The following is a 21,040-nucleotide window of genomic DNA, read 5'->3' as shown; positions in this document are numbered from 1 at the left end:
CTATTTCTGGACTGTACACTCCTGAGACAGTTAAATTCCCAAGCAGTTCTGTGCACATTTGAAAAGTGCTACTGTGTTCCTTTCACTTGTTCTTTATTGATTGCCACAGACTATTATGAAAATACCGTGTCATTGCTCCGCATATGTATCCAGTAATGAATGTAAATACATAGATATGTACATATTGCTGACAGAAGCGTCTTCACAGCTGACTCTTTTATAAGTTTCTATGTAAACGTCAGGACTGATCCATTGAATTCAGTAAATTAGTGCTGTCTGCATCCCATCATGCCTCAGCACATACCTCGGCTAAGCATGACCCTGAATATTCCCTGCTTGCTTATTCACGAGGACGATTATGTCAATTTACCTTAGCTATAACCAATTTTCTGTTTTCTTTAGCTTCGAGTGTCTTATCCACAACTCTAGATACATAATATCTCCAAACTATGTGTTTTGTATTTTACCCAGGTGTTGAATATCCTCCCACCAATAAGCTAGTCAACTAGAAGATTAAGCAATGGCATGAAAATGGTAAATTAAGGAAATAGAGTATCTTGCAAGTTTTACACCATAAAATGTATTATGAAGACAGAATATAATGATGCAGATCATTATAATATCTTACACCGGCAGAATGTTTTATTCTTCGCAGGCTATTCTGTATACATTCTGTATACATTCTTTTAACAAATATTTACCGAGCATCTATTCTAGCACCTAGAATAAAAGGAACAAAAGAGACATGACATCTACGGTCATAAAGGCTAGATGAGTAGGTGATCAAAAATAAATGCAATACAATAATCAGAAATTTTCTTAAGTCTATGGAAGAAAAATTGAATATGAAAGCATAATAAGTGGAAGGGGGCCTATTAGAGTAGTCAAGTAACGTTACCCCAAAGGGGAGATATTTAGCTTAAAACTGAAAGACGAAAAGGAGTCAGCCCTGTGGAAAACAGAAAGAAAAACCTACTGGGAAGAGAGCACCACGTGTGTAAAGTTACAACAGAAGAAAGATCCTGATATTTAGGAAGAAATCACAAGTCTGGAATGGCGGGATATAATGAATGAGGATATTAGAAAGAGGGTTGACAAAGTAGGTAAAAATTAAACATGCAAACAGTGTAAATATGTTTTTTAAACTGTGGGTCACATTCACAATTTTAATAGGTCACAACAGTTATTAAAAAGAGACTAGCCGAGGCCAGCCAACATTCAAGCATATTACACCTCGTAAGGATAAGCCTTATTTTGAGAAACATTTATTTCTATTGTTTAAATACATGGGGTGTGTATGTGTGTGTGTGTGTGTGTGTGTGTGTGTGTATTTACCGGAGTAGAAAATGAACCCCCAACCTTGTCACTGTGGATGGTAGTCCATAAAGTCTGAAAGACACTGTTACGAACTATGGTGAGAACTTTGTATTATGTTGGGGTGGGAGTAAGGAGGCTTGGGTAGGGGAATGTTCCAGCTAGAGAACTAACCAGAGCAAAATCCTGAGGCCAGAGAGGTAACTGGAAACCATGAGAGGGAGGGCCCGACGCTGCAGACGGGTCATGTGAGGTGATCCTGTACACGTTCAGGAGATAGGCTAGGAGGTGATCTTACTGAGAACTGATTCAGCGTCCTGATAGCAATATTCATTTTATCGAACCAGATCGAAGAAATAGGTAAATAAGTGTAGCCAGAGTGTCTTAAATATTTTCCAAAAGTCTGAGAGTACAAGAGGGAACTTGGAGAATTTGGGAACTAGGGGGAATTATTTTTAAAGATGGGGGGTGTATTAGCTCACTTATTGGGATCAGGGGAGTCACACGGGTTGGGGATGGTTGCCCCTCTTACGCAGCCACGTCAGAATCCAGTGGTGGCAGGGGTGCATGATCTGAGACCGTGGCAGCGCCGTGGTGTCCTTAATGGACTTCTTCTGTGATGTGCTTTTAGCTACAGTCTGGCTGCTGCCTAACGCTACTCACGCCCATCCTTGCTCATCCGCATTCTCCAGACTCCCTTGACATTCTCTGAGTCACAAATACCTTTCCATAAATCCCGTGTTCTGCTTACATAAGCCAGAGCTGGTTTCTGCGGCTTGAAATCAAGAACGCTGCCTTGAACAGTTTTCCACTAGGAAGTTCTTACGTGCACCACAAAAGCGCTGCACAGAAGTAGCTACGTTATTTGGAATCTTCAACAAACTGCGTTCATATGGGGTATAATCTCCGGCTGGCCGGTATGCAGGACTATTTGAGTTTTGAAACAGATATTGAATGCTTCCAGTCAGACTGAAGCCAGAAGATGCCATGGAGGGGCCATGTCCATTTTGTGAAAGACACGAAAGGGAAAATAGCAATTGAGAAAGCAATTCAAGTGACATGACCCTTAACCTATTATTACCTAAGCATCAAAAACAATAGACTGAATATAAAGAAAGAAATACTACTCAATATCACGAATAAAACCCTTGGCTTGATTTAAATTCAGAAGACAGACTTATTTCTGCTCATCTCAACTGCTGTAACAATAAGTAAAAACTAAAAGCACTTATTGAATTGTTGCCAAAACAACTAGGGAGGAAATGCAGGAATGAATGTTAAAAGTCGATAAGAATTCTTGCAACAACTAATTGGGATTTCTCATTCACGTGTAGTACTTTCATTACTATATATGTGCATAATGTCCAAAGTATTGGAACTGTAGCTTATATCATCCTATTACCATTACATCAAGATAACTGGGCATCTATACTTCGTATTTAATTCTTTATTTCTAATAAAGAATTCACACTTCGGCATTCGTAAGAATCATTGAGAGGGCTTGTTGAAACACCAATGGCCCGACCCCACCCCAAAACTCCTGATCCAGAACCAGGCTCGTGCTTGTAACAAGTTCTCAGGTGGTGTCAGTGTTGCTGGTCTGCGAAACTTTAAGAACCACTGTGTTGGAAGATACTAAAAATGTGCAACCCATAGTTCACAGATATGAAGGAAAAAAGTACTATCTCAAAACTATTAGTTCTTTTAGTCTGAGTTTTTTTAAAAGTCTAAAGTCTGCTATTATAAAGGAGTTTTATACTGTTGCAGTTATCCCTGAGAGCATTACCAAAATGTCCATTGCCAGAATGGTTTTTAAGCGCACCCAGAAAGTACACATAATAAGTACATATACAGGTCATTTGTCCTGACAACTAAGTCAGGGAGTGCATACGGACTTACATCAACTTTAGCAGAGATGGATCAACAAAAGTTTGATCCAGAGTCCCTGGTTTGAATTTATAAATAAGAAAAACTGAGCTAGATCGAACGGTAGTCATACTTTTAATTTTTTTGAGGAAAATCCATACTGTTTTCCATAATGGCTGTACCAATTTACGTTCCCACCAAGAGCGCACAAGGGTTCCTTTTTCTCCACATTCTCATCAACATATGTTATTTCTTGTCTTTTTGATAACAGCATTTTCCTAATGATTAGTGATGCTGAGAATTTTTTCATGTACCTGTGGGCCATTTGTATGTCTTTGAAAAAAATGTCTATTCAGGTCCTTAGTCTATTCTTTAATTGGATTATTTGCCTTTTTTGCAAATAAAAAGGTGTGTCGGTCCCTTCTATATTTTAGATATCAACCCCTTTCAGATATATGACGTACAAATATTTTCTCCCATTTGGTAGGTGGCCTTTTCATTTTGCTGATGGTTTCCTTTGTCTTTTAGTTTGATGAGTCCACTTGTTTATTTTTGCTTCTGTTTCCTGTGCTTTTGATGTCATATCTAAAACATCATTGCCGAGACTGATCTCAACGAACATATACCCTATGTGTTCTTTTAGGAGTTTTACAGTTTCAGATCTTTTTTTTTTTTTTTTAAAGATTTTATTTATTTATTTGACAGAGAGAGAGACAGCCGGCAAGAGAGGGAACACAAGCAGGGGGAGTGGGAGAGGAAGAAGCAGGCTCCCAGCGGAGGAGCCTGATGTGGGGCTGGATCATAGAACGCTGGGTCACGCCCTGAGCCAAAGGCAGACGATTAACAACTGAACCACCCAGGCGCCCCTACAGTTTCAGATCTTATACCTAAATCTATAATTTATTTCAATTTTTGTGAGTGTTGTAACATAGTGGTCCAATTTCTTTTCTTTCTTTTTTTTTTTTTTTTGCATGTGAAGATCCAGTTTTTCTCAATACCATTTATTGAAGAAACTATCCTTTTCCTATTGTATATTCTCATGCCTTTGTCAAAGATTAGTTGGCTGTATATGCTTGAGCTTATGGCTTATTTCTGGGCACTCTATTCCACTCTATTGGCCCATGTGTCTATTTCAGAGTGACCATATAATTCAGCAATCCCACTTCTGGGTATATATCTGAAGGTAATGAAATCGGTATTTCATAGAGGTATCTGCACTCCCATGTTCACTTCAGCATTATTCATAATAGCCAAGACACGGACACAACTTAAGTGTCCATCAACAGATGAATGGATGAAGAAAATGTGGTATAAATATATACAATGGAATATTATTCAGCCATTGCAAAAACATAGATACACTGAGAACATAATGCTAAGTGAAATAAGTCAGACAAAGACAAGTACTATATAATGTCTCCTTTCAATGTGGAATATAAAGAATTAAACTCATAAGAACAGAGAGTAGAATGGTGGTTGCCAGGGGCTGGAGCTGGGAGAAATGGGAGATAATGACCAAAGGAGATAAACTTTCAGTTAAAGAGTAAGTTCTAGGGATCTAACATACGGCATTATAACTATAGCTAATAATACTGTATTGAGCATGTGAAAACAGTAACAGAAACTGAGCAACCACATACAAGCACATAAGCCCAAAAATGTTTTATAGCAAAAAAAAAAGAACCCCCCCACCACAAAAAAGCTGTGTTAATACTATGTTAACAGCATCTCAACTCAGTTCCAATCATTTTCCCTTGTGTATTTAAAACAACCAAGTAGCATGTCAGTAGAGTTGCAGGATACAAAATTAATGCACCGAATAAAGTGCATTTCCATACGCTAATAACGAAGTAGCAGAAACGGAAGTTAACGATTCCATTTACAGTTGCACCAGACAGAATGAAATAGGAATAAACTTAACCAAGGAGGTGAAAGACTTGTCATCTGCAAACTACAAAACACTGATGAAAGAAAATAAAGAATGCACAAACAAATGGAAAGACATTCCATGCTCACGGATGGACGGAATTAATATTGCTAAAATGTCCATACTACCCTAAACAATCTACAGATTCAATGCAATTTCTACCAAAATACCAATAGTATTTTTCATAGAACCAGAACAAATAAAACTAAAATTTATCTGGAGTCACAAAAGATCCTGAATAGCCAAAACACTCTTGAGAAAAAAAACAACAAGTTGGAGGTATCACATTCCCATATTTTAAGATCTACTACAAGGCTGTGGTAATCAAAACAATATGGTACTAGAACAAAAACAGACATATATATCAATGGAACAGAAAAGCCCAGAAATAAACCTACATTTATATGGTCAATTAATCTGCAATAAAGTAAGAACATACAAAGGAGAAGAGATAGTCTCTTCAAAATATGGTGCTGGGAAAACTGGCCAGTTACATGCAAGAGAATGAAACTGGACCACTTCCTTACACCATACACCACAAAAATAAATTCAAAATGGATTAAAGACCTAAATGTAGGAAGTGAAACCATAAAACTCCTTTGAGAAATCATAGGTAGTCATTTCTTTGACATTGGCCTTAGCAACATTTTTCTAGATATGGCTTATCAGGCAAAGGAAACAAAAGCAAAAATAAATTATTAGGATTACATCAAAATAAAAAGCTTTTGCACAGCATAGGTAACTGTCAATAAAACAATAAGGCAACTGACTGAATGGGAGAAGATAATGGCAAATGATATATCTGATAAGGGGTTAATATCTAAAATATATAAAGAACTTATACAACTCAACAGCCAAAAGAATAATCCAATTAAAAATGGACAGAGGACCTGAGTAGATATTTTTCCTAAGAAGACATACAAATGACCAACACACATGAAAAGATGCTCAACATTACTCATCATCAGGAAAGTGCAATTCAAAACCACAATGAAATATCACCTCACACCAGTCTGAATAGCTACAAAAAAAAAAAAAAGAAAGAAAGAAAGAAGAAGAAGTAGTAGTAAGTGTGGTGAGGATGTAGGGAAGAAGGAGCCCTCATGCACTATTGGTGGGAATGTTAAGTTGGTGTAGCCACTTTGGAAAACAGTATGGAGGGTCCTCAAAAAACTAAAAATAGAAATTTCATATGATCCATTTCACTGCTGGGTATTTACTCAAAGAAAATAAAAATACTACTTTGATAAGATATATGCACCTCTATGCTCACTGCAGCATTATTCACAGTAGCCAAGATATGGAAGCAACCCAAGTGTCCATCCATAGATGAATAAATAAAGAAGATGCCCAGCCATAAAAAAGAATGAGATCTTCCCATTTGCAACAACATGGATGGATCTAGAGGGTATTATGCTGAGTGAAGTAAGTCAGACAGAGAAAGACAAATACCACATAATTTCACTTATACGTGGAATCTAAAAAACAAAACAAAGAAAAAGTAAAAACAGACCCATAAATATGGAGAACAAACTGATGGTAACCAGAAGGAAGGGGGAGAGGGGTGGGTAAATGGGTGAAGGGGAGTGGGAGACACAGGCTTCCAACCATGAGGTACTTCCAATCCTGAGTAAGGAATGAGGATTAAAGGTACAGCACAGGGAATAAAGTCAGTGGTATTACAGTAGCATTATATGCTGACAGATGGTAGCTACACTTGTGATGAGCATAACACAAGGTATGGACTTGTTGAATCACTATGTTGTACACCTGAAACTAATGGAACATTGTATCAACGATACTTCAATAAAAAAAAATTTAAATTTTAAATTTTAAAGAGAGAAAAAACTCACAATAAAAATAAGTGAGACGGACCACCCAAGTAGCCTGCTCTTGTCTCACATGTCATTAAATGCTATCTTTAACTGCATTCCTTCAACAAATACAGGTTGAGCACCTACGTGACTATGACTGTTCTAGTATTAGAGAAAGGGGAGCAAAAACCGGGTAGCTGAGTACGTGAAATTTACATTCTGGTGGGGGAAAGACAAATGTTAGCTAAGTTAAAAATAGTCACGGCAACGATTTATACTCATTAAGTGTTGTGAAAGAAATGTCGTCTCTGTTAGAGAACAGTAGGGAAACACACACAGAACTTCGGCCACAGAAAAATTACGTGGCCAATACTAAGAATGAGGAAGACCCCACAAAATAAGAAGAAAACAGAAGAATATAGTCAGAAAAGCCACGAGGAGAGTGTGATTCAAGTAGGGAGAGAGTAGCTGGCAGGGTGGCTGTCTGAGATTAAGAAAATTTAATCTAGGGGCGCCTGGGTAGCACAGTCGTTAAGCGTCTGCCTTCGGCTCAGGGCGTGATCCCGGCGATCTGGGATCGAGCCCCACATCGGGCGCTTCCACTGGGAGCCTGCTTCTTCCTCTCCCACTCCCCCTGCTTGTGTTCCCTCTCTCGCTGGCTGTCTCTCTGTCAAATAAATAAATAAATAAAATCTTAAAAAAAAAAAAAAAGAAAAGAAAATTTAATCTAGAAGAATGTCTCTTAGACTTAACAGTTGGGAGTCACCAATAACCTTGACAAGAGCATTTTCACTGTAATGTGGAGAAGAAAGCCAGCTTGGAAGAGGCTGAAGAATATGAGGTCAATCCAGAGAGATTTTACTATGAAGAGGAAGAAACAGACCAGGCACTTGTCAGAGACAGATACTTTCAAAAATGGACAAAAGCAGCTAACACGTGTATGTGTGTTGTTGGGGTCAGAGTGCGAAGGCCAGGCAAACAGGTGGTATGCCCCATACGCTACGTCAGGCACACTGGGGCTTCAGAGCATTTGGTGGGAGGCAGGTCTATTAGTTTGACTTCCTCTGAGGGCTGGACTAAGATTTGTGAGTGCTGTCCTTTCTAGAACCTTCTGGTCATGACAGAGCTCGGCCTTTGTGAACCAACCTCAGACTTTAGATAGTTGAGGGATTATACTCATATCCTAAAAGACATCAGCCTCTTTGTGAGGCACAATATCATGATTCGAAATACACACCCTTTACAAATACACACCTTCAACAAAAATTTCTCACTCCAGCTTCAAATACTGTTCAAGTGGAGGTTTTTATCCAGTTTTACTTTTGCGGTTAGTTTTAGAAGCGTACCTGTGCCAAAAGTGAATATACTTTTCCAGACAATACTAATTACCCCACTTCCCGTTCCCTACCCTCTCTGTACCTGACCTGGTTATTAAGTAACACTTTTAACTATTAATTCCATTCCACGGATTAAGAATCTCAATGCAAAAATGCCGTTTGTCCGAGGTTACACTGTAGTGAGTAGGGGACGTGATATGTGAACAGGGGTATGTGCAGTTCATTTAAGAAAACTAGTAACACAACTTGGTTCTACACCTAAAAAAGGATATGTGGATTTCTTTCATTTCTTCTTTTTGTAATAAAAGGGGGGGGAAGGAGAAAAATTAAGTGTCTAAAGTCTTCCAAGTATTATCGTGCAGAATTATTCTAGACAACAAGCTACTGGATATGAAAATATCACAGAGCAAATTACCCTTCACGTGCATCATTTCATTCTACTAATGAAAAATAATAAAAAGCTATATTGACAGCACAGTCAGTTCACAGCTTTTCCCTTGGAAGCTGTTTAACTAAAATATTCAAGCTGAAAAATTATTACATATGGACTTCTCTATACATTTTATGAGTATCCAAAGAACATTATATATTCATGAAATAAATTTAACTATAAAAGTATAAGATGATTTTTTTTAAAAACATGAAATGAGATTCATATGACTAACATTCTTAGTTTTAAAGAATAAAAAAAGATCGTAAGTTCAATTATCAACCTATAATAAGATAAACAATCATGCAATAGTATAAAGCATAAAATTTACTAAAAAATGTTTTCTTGTAACTGACCTTCCCTCCAATCCCCCAAATAGCTCAGGATCAAAAGACCCTTACTTGCAGGTCTTTGGAAAGGACCATGCCCTGAAGGTCAGAAAATAGGAACTCTAGACATTAACTCGCTGGCCAAATCCCTGCACCTCTCTGGGCCTCCCCTCCACTTACTCATCTGCGAGGACTGGAATATATGATCTCCACAACCTTCTCGACTATGACATTCTGAGAAGCTATATTTGAAAGTCTTCAGTTTTTGGAGAGAGGGGAATTTCTTTTCTTTTTTTTTTTTTTAAGATTTATTTATTCATCTGACAGAGAGAGAGCATGTTTGTGCATGTGGGGGGAGGGGAGAAGCAGACTCCTGCTGAACTCCGAGTCTGATGCAAGGCTTGATCTCAGGACCCCAAGATTATGACTTGAGCCAAAATTAAGAATCGGACACTCAACCAACTGAGCAAGGCGCCCCGAGGGAATTTTTACGTTACTAAAGAAATGGACCCACCTCCAACAGCAGAGAGACCTCAGTGTGCTTTTCCCAAAAAAGGGCAGTTCTCTCTCCAAGAGCTTCCTAAGTAACCAGCTCTATACTTCCTGAGACCCAAATGGCAAACCAGATCCTATATCAACATGAATGTGCTTATCAGCAGAAGCCTAAATGCAGAAAACACCCTCTCAGTCTCAATTGCAGAAATTCCACACCCCATTTCTTCAAAGTAGGAAGCACTTAAATGTTAATAAGAAAGCATAATCTTACCTCCAAATCCTGAAACTTACTATTTCACTAACAGACAAAAAAGGAACTTGAAGAGTATCCCTTTTAACATTTCTTATTAAGCATTTAAAAAGTATATGAAAAAGGGGTGTCTGGGTGCCTCAGTTGGTTTAAGCGTCTGACTCTTGATTTTGGCTCAGGTCATCATCTCAGGGTTGTGAGATGGAGTTCCGTGTGGGTCTCCTCGCAGAGCGTGGAGCCTGCTTAAGATTCTCTCTCTCCCTCTCCCTCTGCCCGCCTGCCACCCCCACCCTGCCCCTCACACACTTTCTGTCTAAAAATAATAATGATAAAAATAAAATGAACAATGCATTCCTTGCTAATAAAATTTCTTTCTAAAAAATAAAAATAATAAAAAGTATATGAAAAGAATAATTAGTAGCTTCAGAAAATGCACTAACTGTAGGATTTTCAAGAAATGACTTTTTAAAATGTAAGTCCTCACTCAGGGCACCTGGATGGCACCGTCAGTTACGTGTCCAACTCTTGGTCTCAGCTCAGGTGGTGATCTCAGAGTCCTGAGATAGAGGCCTGCATCGGGGTCCGGATCAGCACTCAGTCTGCTTGGGATTCTGTCTCTCCCTCTCACTCTGGCTGCCCCCCATTCATATTTGCTCTCTCTCTCTCAAATAAATAAAATCTTAAAAAATAAAATAAAATGTGAGTCCTCTATGCATGCTCATGGATTCTGAATAAATCTGTTCAATGTCTAGATATTAATAATGTACCACCGCCCAAAGTACACCATGTGATAGGACTCCATATTATTCGAGGTAACAGAATTCCGAGGTTCACTTTTTAATACATTGCATTTCTTCTCTAGAGGACTTCTCAGAGCCTTCAGAAGACTGATAGGTATTTAGAGTCCTCAAAAGAAGGGCCTTTGGCACAGTGTTTTCCTGCTTATGTAGTCATAGACTACTTTTATGGGACTAACATTCTGTGAAACACACTTGATAACATTCTGTACCAGGGTTGATGAGAAATCTATAATCTAAACAGGAAGATTATGAGAAGGCCTCCAACCAGGCCAGTCTTACTGCAACAGAAACGCACGCAGTCAGCACACTGGCATTTCAAAATATTGATCGTCTCTGAACAGTAGACGAGCTTCAAAGAGTGGCTGGTATATGACAATCCTTTAAAGTTAAAATCATTTTTCAAAAAAAAGATTTCTTAACTTGGCCATGATAGAGTAGGATGTCTTTATTTCCATTCTGACAAACATGATGGAGGACTGACTGTGGGGGGAAGAAGGAGTCAAAAAAGGGGTAGGGAAAGAAAAAAAAAATCATTCTATTAAAGAAAATTGATTTCTTAGCTACACCAAGAAGTATCAATTGTGTTGGGCTGTGTCTACATGGCGTGTAGTGCTTCCCAGCTGGTTTAATTACAGTGTTCTAAATTACCAGCGATCATAAATCCTAAGAATCTGCAGAAAAAGACAAGACTACGATCCAGACTTTGGAAAAACATTCATGGGGAAACTACTGGAAGGAAAAGGCAATTCTGTTACTTTCTTCATCTAGCAGAAAGCTCTTCTCGAGCACCCAGCACCGTAAAGCAGTCTCAACCGTTCAGCTGCGACACCGGCTTGCTCACTAATTCGCGCTGGTCAGCCTGCGAGGCTGCAGGAGTTGCCCATCCTCACGACGGGAACCGAACATTCCGGTATCATCAAATTATAATGATCACACATGTCCACAAGTGACGACACGTCTCTGGGAGGGCTATCACCACCTCCCGAGGGAGACCCTGTGCATCCTGGCGACACGGCGTGGGGACGCCGGGGACAGGAGCCTCCGCGCAGTGGCACTTACTAGGCGGGTGCGGGTTGAAAGGCCATGTGCTGGGTGTGCCAAGGTTCATGATCAAGATGGGCATGCCTGTCTTTGGGGACTGTCATTAGCAAAAAGCCTTGATGATCTCACGGAAGTAGGAATCTCATGGAGACCCAGGTCAGGGATCAAACACTAGCTAGCTACGAATTCAGCGTGGCGGGACAGAAGGAAATGGGGGGCCTTTTCCCAGCACACACGGAAGTGCGTCCACTAAAAAAAGGGAATACAAAAATTCGCAAGTGAACCTGAGAGATGTGTACAGAGTCAAATAACAGCCTCCAAAATCACAGAAAGATCGAAATAGCTTAAGCAGAGGGGAAAAAAAAAGTTTGCTATATTTGAGAATAAACATTCCTGGTCCTCCAGCTACTAGTTTTGAGGCTAATTCACGATAAGACAATGATCCTTTAGTAACTATGAAAGTGCCGCTCCAGAATCTTTGGTCAAAAATTGGAATGGAATGGAAATTTCAATGAAAGGTTTTTAAAGATGCATCTTCTCTCTGCACGCGTGTGGCCCCAGGGGCTGGAGACGAGGACACAACCTGGGCCCATACTGACCGGACTGAAGCTAATTGGACTTTGTGGCAAATGAACTCACGACCTAGGACTCATGAGTCGCGATCTAACACACGGAGACTGTGAACCACAGCAGATACATGTTGACTCTGGAGATTCTTACTTGGAATCATTTCTGTCCTTAAATGGGCGTTCTCATTTTAAAGCGTCAACTGTAGTGATACTGTTTTTCTAAGGTTTTGCAAACGAATGAATTCACTGATCTCACATTTACCTAGGGCAGTGGAAGACCCTACGGGCCCTGGTGGAGTAGTTTAAAAAGGCACAAGGCAACAGGCAGAATTCAGTCCTAAATAGGAGCCAGAAAAAAACAACAACAAAACACAAAAAACCCACTATAGTACTAAATTTTACAGCAATCGCTAAAGTTGACTGAGTGTTTACTATTTAAAAGATGTTACAGAAAGTACTTTTGAAAAGCTAAACCACCTCCATTTCAGAGATGAACAAAAGTGAAGCCGGCTGTACATGTCTGATGAAGTCACACACTAGTCATCTCTCTGCCAACCTTGGACCGATGATGAAGGACAAGGAGAGACACTGTCTCAACACCCATTCCAATTGCCCTTCATCCCCTGCTGCTTTCTACAGACCAGTGTCCCCAGGTTCCCTTGCAGCTAACCACTGCTTTGGGACACACTTATAGCCAACAGAGAGAAGAAAAGGGAGCTGGGGTTTCTGGAAAAGCCTCTGTGTGCATGTGCGTGGCCACATATACACACATGTGTACACATATCTGCATATACACACGTCATCCTCGTCTTCCCATCTGGAATGTAGATATGATGGTCGCCACTGAAGCAGACATCTTACAAATCTACCAGAAACTCTTGGCCCTGATATCCTTGAGCTGTGAAACCAATGTCAGCAACAGACTAAAAGGAAGCACAGTTCTGGATGTTTCTAGAGGCTCATTTCCTATCATCTTCTGGTAGTTAGCTCCAAGCTGGCTCAGCAGGTCTGATTAGTCCTGATGGAAGAACAGGCTGATGGAACTGAGCTGGAAAGGCACCTGCCCCCCTCTCTCTAAGAAAGCCACTTTCCCCTACTATGTAGCCAGCTAATGCTCCCTGCCCCTGTTCCCTAGAAATATGCAGCACTCTGTGAGGCTAGACATCTCTACTGGAGCAATTTCCATGGCGTATCCAGTCCAGTTATGCTCCCTCTGCTACACGTCAGCTTGCAAGATGTTCTCCAATAAGGCTGACTTGATATTTGCATCATGGAGCGCTAGTGATTTGCACAATATGCTACCTCCGGACTTCTTATGACCTGACAAAGATAAAAGCCCTTATTTTTCCAACTTGTATTTGTCAGATTTTTCTGGGATTCTCTGCTGAAAGAATGCTGTAATACATGTAAGTTAAAATGCTACAGGAACAGACAGTAGAGTGGTAACTCAGCCCTCCGCTGCAGGGGGCCAGTTTGTTCAGGCTTTGTCTAGGATGCCTTTAAACTAGAAGAACAAACCAGGCAGGAGATGGCACACGCTTGAGCAAAGGCAGAGTACATAATGCCTTTACTCTGGGGCTCTTGTGACAGAGAAACCACAGACAAGGATGCAATGACAATATAACTGAGTGATCTCTAGCAGCATCTAGAAACCCATTATATTTTCCCTGATAGTATGCAAGTCCAAGTGGCAGGTGCTTTTTTTTTTTTTTTTTTTTTTTTTTGTGTCAATGCCAACCGTAGTGTGGGTTTATGGTAGAGATTCTAAAAGCTGACTCCAGGAAGCCCCGGTCCTACACAACAAACAGGTAAAAAAATATTCAGGGTGTGTCAAAAATATGTAAAGAGTTATGGATTCACTAGAGCAACAGAATTCACTGACCCTTTATTATGTGCCAGTCTCCTAACTAGCTGTCAATAAAACAACAAAACGACATTTTCCGTTCAGAGAGAATTCTTCCCAGTATGAGAAATATGAATGAGCATTCATAGCACCGTGCTGGAAGTGCAAGTCAGGGACCAGGGCTGTCGTTACCCTACAGAGAAAGATAAGTGACCACAGTGCAGAGCCAGGGTCCACGTCACAAGAGGGGAGAGAAGGGAGCAGTTTATAAAGATCACATAACGTTCGGTGCAGGGAACTGGGAAGACAGGACAGAAGGCAGAGAAAACCACACATCCAAAAATAGGCAGGAAAGGGTAGTATTTGGGGAAATCTGCATGAAGTTGGTTGTTCCTAGAACAGGTGGAAAATGAAGCTGGAGAGGTAGGAATGGGGTGAATGCCAAGGTGGAAAGGTGAATCGTATTTTATAGGTAATGGAGGTTTTCAGGCATGGGAATGTATTTAGATTCATGACCAAAAGCAATGAGAAAAAAGAGGAGTCCGGATCAGGGAACAGCTTTCAGTTTGGTATCAGCTACTGTCTTCCAGGCCCTGTATTAGTTGCTGTAAAGATATTTCCTCAAATCCTCCCAACAGCCTAATAAGAGTGAGATCATCATCCTCTCACTTCCCAGGAAAGAATCATAAAAAGCTCAAAATAGTTAAGTATCTTAATCATGATAATAAAACTCATGCAGAGTTAAAGTAGCATTCCAAGGTGTTTGTTATAAGAACGATAGGTAACAATAACTGAACTTTGACTATGTATCATGCACTCTCCTGGTGTTAGATTTATTGCAAGAGACAAAAATTCCTGCTCTCACGGAGGTTACAGGTTGGCATCATAGGACTCTATGAAACCACCCAGGCAGAGAGAAGGTGCAGTAAGAAGAAAGCAAGCAGATCAACCCCAGGTTGATAACCTGGGGCACACCAACGTTGAAGGGAGGTGGGCAGAGGAGAATGAGAGAATCTGAATTCATTTCAGGTCAACCCAGAGATCCAACACATTGCAAACAAAACCTCAAGTGGTTAAATGAAAACAATCCTGGTGACTTGTAATAGTTCTTAGTCTCTTATAACATCCCAAATCTTACTTAATCCAAAGTGGCTAAAAAACACAATTGGTATAAATTTACAAATTTATACTATTGTTCCTGTGAAGGTGATGAGTTGCGTGGCAGGGGACGGGGGGAGGGCAGGTTCAGACAGGAAACTAAGATTGGAGTATCAGGTACTCTTATGGAGACTCAGTACTTCATTGAATTAAATGCCAAAAGAAACAAATGTACTAGTTTTGTGTTAGTTTACCGAGAAACACACACACAAATTCACCTTATTTATAAAAACAAAAAGCACAGGGTTTATAAGAAACTAATAAGATACAGAAATCACCAACGAGGGGTACGCATTTTTCTCAACCTAGTGAAAACCATTAAAAGGCCTAACAGTTTTCATAATTTAAGATATTCCACCGAGGTTGAGAGGAAAATCAGCACACATTCGTCACAAACCTAGACAAATCTCTACACAGGAGCCTCATTCCAGTAACTCTGATCTGGTTTAAAAAAAAAAAAAAATTACCGTGAAAACAAGGAAACAATTTGGGAATAGTGGGACGTGTCAGCGAGTCCATCATTTTTCTCTGACTACGCGGGAGAATGAAAACTACTCCCGCGCATCCACTTACATCGCTCCGTTGGTATAGACAGTATCGCTTCCTTCCACATACTGCACCTGAGCTGGGTAGACATGCTGGACCTGCTGCACAGTCTGCACCTGCTGTACCTGAAAAACAAACATGAGGACCGTGGTGAGACGCCGATCCGACCGAGCGCGGCGTTAGCTTTGCCGCAAAGATTTCTCTAGGGCGTTGAACACTGCGAGGCTCGTGCGAATTTCAAGACGAGCGCGTGGGGGGGTCCAGATCCACTGTGGCAAGCATGCGGAATCAATTCTCTACAAGTCTGGGGACACCCTTTCTGCAGGTGTGTAGGTAGAGACATACTCCTGATGTGCAGGGTGAAACTTCGGAAAGCTCCTCACTTCTGCTGATTTGTGAAACGCTCTTCGCCTGGTCTGTTACAGCCACGTTTATTTTTTACATTTAAAAAATTCATGGGGCGCCTGGCTGGCTCAGTCAGGAGAGCACGTGACTCTTGATCTCGGGGGTCAGGGGTTTGAGCCCCACGTTGGGCACAGAGAGGACTTTTTAAAAAAATTTCAAAATAAAATAAAAAATTACTGATGGAAAATTTCACACACTCAAATGTAGAGAAAAACACTAGAATAAACCCCTGTACTCATGATCCAAGATACGTAAGTACCATAAGCTCTCCCCCTTTCAAGCCCTGTCGGGATGATTTAAAAACAAGTGCAGAGATTGTACCGCTTCACTGGTAAATACTTCATGTTGTTTCTAAGAGAGGAGGACTGTTTTTAACATGAACACAATACCAATATCGCATATAAAACATTAACAATTCCTGGATATCATCTAAAATACAGGCACTGTTAAAATCTAATTATTCCAATGTCGCAAGTTGGTTTGTTGCAATCAGGATCCGAATGAGGCCTGCACGTTACCTTTGGTTGAAATTTCCTATCTTTCTCTTTTGATCTCTAACAGTTTCCCATCCTTTTTTATTTCTTGACCATTACTTATTGAAGAAACTGGACTATTTATCCTGTAGAATTTCTGGAATTCTAGACTTGGCTGAGAGCATCCCTGAGATGCCATTTAATAAGTTCCTCTATCTCCTGTTGGTCCTATAAACTGGTAGTTAGATTGAGGGCCTTGAACAGGTTCAATTTTTGAAAAGCTGCCATATCGGTCGCCATATGACCGCTGGCTGTCTCTCCCTCTGCCGTCTTAACATACGATTGGTGGGGTCAGGTGTTGTCAGCTACCTCCACTCCTCATAATGCTGCCTCTTCACGCTTTCCCTGAGAGTATTAGTCGCCACTGGCGATCATTTTCTAGGGCTTGTATTTCAATTAATAAAGGTTATAACTTCAGTAGTCTGATTCTGTTATTCCTTCTTCATTTATTAGTAGACTTCTATAAAGAAATTCCCCTCAGGGCACCTGGGTGGCTCAGTTGGTTAAGCATCTGCCTTCGGCTCAGGTCATGATCTCAGGGTCCTGGGATCAAGCCCCACGTCGGGCTCCCTGCTCAGTGGAAAGCCTGTTTCTCCATCTCCTGCCTCCCCCTCTTGCCCCCTACTCGTGCTCTCTCTCAAACAAACAAACAAACAAACAAACAAGCAAATAAATAAAAAGAAATTCCTCTCATTAATTATTTGGTTACTTTGAAATAAGTTTCGTACAGGAAGAGAAAGATAAATACATGATTCTTCTCCTTACCAGTACTCAGAATTTTATCCCCTAGCTCCCTTCCAAGGTGAGCAATGTGGTTTGGGGTTTGGTTTGGTTGGTATCTTTATGATTCTTAGCTGTTAAACATATTTGATGCTTTCCAGTCCAGCAGTTTTTTAGTTGGCAAACTGCCCCACCTCTGACCAATGGCAGTCCCCTCAAAGGGCATTCGATCTTCTGACACAATCACAGTAATCTTTCTTACCTCCCTTGCTTTCTGTTGTGATAAGATATTCTGGACTTATCTCTTACATTTCCCGTTCTAGATCTAGAATCAACCATTTCTTCAAAGTGCCTACTTCCTATTAGTTGCGAGTAATGTAAACATGTAAAAACTGTTTAGAAAGACAATTTATAGACAGACAGACTCTGAAAACTTCGTGATTTCTTCTACAGAAATATTTACCACAGAAAAGTCATTGTACCATATTATTTAAAAATACAGTTTATAAGAGCAAAAAGTTAGAAGGGAAACCTTAATGACTGAAAAGCAGAGTGATTAAATAGAGGAAAACCATTCTGTAGAATATATGGCTAATGTTAAAAAAATAAAAATTGATATGTACTTTAATAATAAGATCTCTACCTCTAAGTCGTTATCAACTGAAAAAGTACGCTGTAGAACAATACTCACAGAACTGCTTTATGTTTAAAAATATGTATATCTCTCTTGGGGCGCCTGGGTGGCTCAGTCGTTAAGCGTCTGCCTTCGGCTCAGGGCGTGATCCTGGCGTTCTGGGATCGAGTCCCACGTCAGGCTCTTCTGCTAAGAGCCTGCTTCTTCCTCTCCCACTCCCCCTGCCTGTGTTCCCTCTCTCGCTGGCTGTCTCTATCTCTGTTAAATAAATAAAAAAATCTTAAAAAAAAATATGTATACCTCTCGTTTGTGTGAACATGTATACATAAATGGACATCAGTACATGAAGGAAAAGAGAAGGGTGCACATCAAACTTCTAAAAGTGGCTTCTCTGTTGAGTGCCATGAAATGAGATGGGAGAGGTGAGGGGACTAGCATCTACTACTCTGAATATTTATATTACTCTTAGATTTTTAAAGTGAAAATGAATTCATCTGTTACATACATAATACGAAAAATACATAAATCAATACGTGGAAGGATTTCCACTTCTGGCACAATGAAATAAATATACTAGAAATGCCCTCCCCACACTTAACAAATAGAAACCTGGACAGAATATGTAAAAACAAGGTTTCCAGTCATTTGAGAAAAGGCATCATAACGGTGTGATCCTTAAGATCCTTAAGAGCACTTTAGAGCCATCTTAATAAAGGTAAAAAAATGGGGACACCTGGGTGGCTCAGTCGGTTAGGTGTCTGCCTTTGGGTCAGGCCATGATCCTGGAGTCCTGGGATCGAACCCTGCATTGGGCTCCCCGCTCAGCAGACAGCCTGCTTCTCCCTCTGCCCCTCACCCCGCTCAAGTGCTCTCTCTTACTCTCTCTCAGATAAATAAAATTTAAAAAAATAATAAAAAAATAAAGCTAAAAAATAAGCTTCGAAAAGATCACGCTGCTTCACTTAACTGCCTAGACAAGACAAAGTTTCACACTTTAAAAGGAAGACAGCAACATCCAGACATAAAGAACTGTAAGAATCAAAATGTACAGTACCCAATAAAAAATTATTAGACGTGAAGAAGCAGGAACATGTGATCTACAACCAGGAGAAAAAAGCCAATCAATAGAAACATATAGAAATGAAAGACAGGAAGTGGCAGGGACTTTAAAATAGTTATAAGTAGACAAGTTTTAAAGGAAAACATGAATATGATGAGACAAAAAGAAAGAAGCTATAAGGACCCAAGTAGAATATTGACAAATACAAGTTGAAAAATACAATACCTGAAGAGAAAAATTCACTGAATGGGATTAAGAGCAGACTACATAGTGCAGAAGAAAAGACTGGTCAATTTGAAAACGTAGCAATAACAACTATCTTCTGTGGGGCATCTGGGTGGCTCAGTCCGTTAAGCATCTGCCTTCAGCTCAGGTTGTGATCCCAGGGGCCTGGGATCGAGCCCTGCATCAGGCCCCCTGCTCAGTGGGGAGTCAGCCTGTCCCTGTCCCTTTGCCCTCCCCACAACTCATGTCTATTCTCTCTCTCTCTCTCTCTCAAATAAATAAAATCTTAAAAAAAAAAAAAACCCACAAAACTATCTGCCATGAAGAATAGAGACAAAAAAGAAATGAGGAATAGAGAATCAGTGAACTATGGGACAACACTAACTGCAGTTGGGAGTCCCGGAAGAAGAACAGAAAACATAGTTGAAGAAAGAGTGGTAGAAACTTTTCCAAATTTGATTAAAACTTAAACACACAGGGGCGCCTGGGTGGCACAGCGGTTAGGCGTCTGCCTTCGGCTCAGGGCGTGATCCCGGCGTTATGGGATTGAGCCCCACATCAGGCTCCTCTGCTATGAGACTGCTTCTTCCTCTCCCACTCCCCCTGCTTGTGTTCCCTCTCTCGCTGGCTGTCTCTATCTCTGTTAAATAAATAAATAAAATCTTTAAAAAAAAAACAAACAAACAAAACTTAAAACACACAGATCTAAGCTCAATATGCCCAAATGCACAAAGAAAACCATATCAAAGTACATCATCATTAAATTGCTAAAAATCAATAATAAGGAGAAACAGTTAAAGCAGATGGGAAAAGGGCACAGTTTGAGAAAGTATTGAGAAAGACTGAAAGATCCCCAGTTAGAAATAATGCAAGCACAAGACAATCAAATGACATCTTTATTTTATTTATTTTTTTAAAAAGATTTTATTTATTTATTCGATAGAGATAGAGACAGCCAGTGAGAGAGGGAACATAAGCAGGGGGAGTGGGAGAGGAAGAAGCAGGCTCATAGTGGAGGAGCCTGATGTGGGGCTCGATCCCAGAACGCCGGGATCACGCCCTGAGCTGAAGGCAGACGCTTAACCGCTGTGTCACCCAGGCGCCCCTCAAATGACATCTTTAAAGTCTTGAGGGGAAAAGAATCTCAACCTAGAATTCCATTACCAGTGAAATGTCCTACCACAATGAAGGAGAAATCCTTTTTCAGATAAAAGCTGAGAGAATTCTTCTCCAGCAAACCTCCAGGGGAGGTAATGACAAAGGTAGTTCTGAGGCTAAAGAAAAATAATACAGATGCAAACTGGGATCTATACAAAGAAATAAGGGGCACTGGACATAACAAATTTACAGGGAAATTAAAGGGTTTTTTTCCTTTGTCTTCTCATCTTTTCATTTCTATAAAAGATAACTGACTATGTAAAGTAAATATAATAACAGCAGGTAATGGAGTTCACCACAGATGCAGAGGGGAAATGTACGTATCACAAAAATAGCACAAAAGATGGAAGACAGAAATGAAAATACACTTTTGTAACACTCTTTACGTTACATGGTATAACGTTATATGAAGAGAGGTTATGGTAAATTAAGATATATGCTAAAAATCCTAGGACATACACTAAATTAAAAAAACAGTATAGCCAAAAGTGGAGGTAAAATGTAATACTTAAAAACACAATGCATCCAACAGAAGGCAAAGGCAGAGGGAATAGAAGAACAACAAATGGGACAAAAAAAAAATAAC

General features: G+C 40.1%; 1 protein-coding gene across 10 annotated transcripts in view; it reads right to left on the bottom strand.

The window, feature by feature from the left end:
• Window positions 1-21,040, bottom strand: part of RFX3 (regulatory factor X3) — a 439,312-nt gene that overhangs the window by 103,866 nt on the left and 314,406 nt on the right. For all 10 annotated transcript variants that reach the window (XM_045772591.2, XM_045772590.2, XM_045772596.2 and 7 more), the window contains one exon: window positions 15,747-15,844. In XM_045772591.2, coding sequence (XP_045628547.1) covers window positions 15,747-15,844 — 98 coding nt within the window. The remainder of the gene's footprint in view (window positions 1-15,746; window positions 15,845-21,040) is intronic.

The sequence above is a fragment of the Ursus americanus genome, chromosome 34, assembly GCF_024610735.1.
Source record: "Ursus americanus isolate L20-20 chromosome 34, mUrsAme1.1.p, whole genome shotgun sequence".
In the NCBI taxonomy this organism is placed as follows: domain Eukaryota; kingdom Metazoa; phylum Chordata; class Mammalia; order Carnivora; family Ursidae; genus Ursus; species Ursus americanus.
This window is presented reverse-complemented; position numbering and strand designations above follow the sequence as displayed.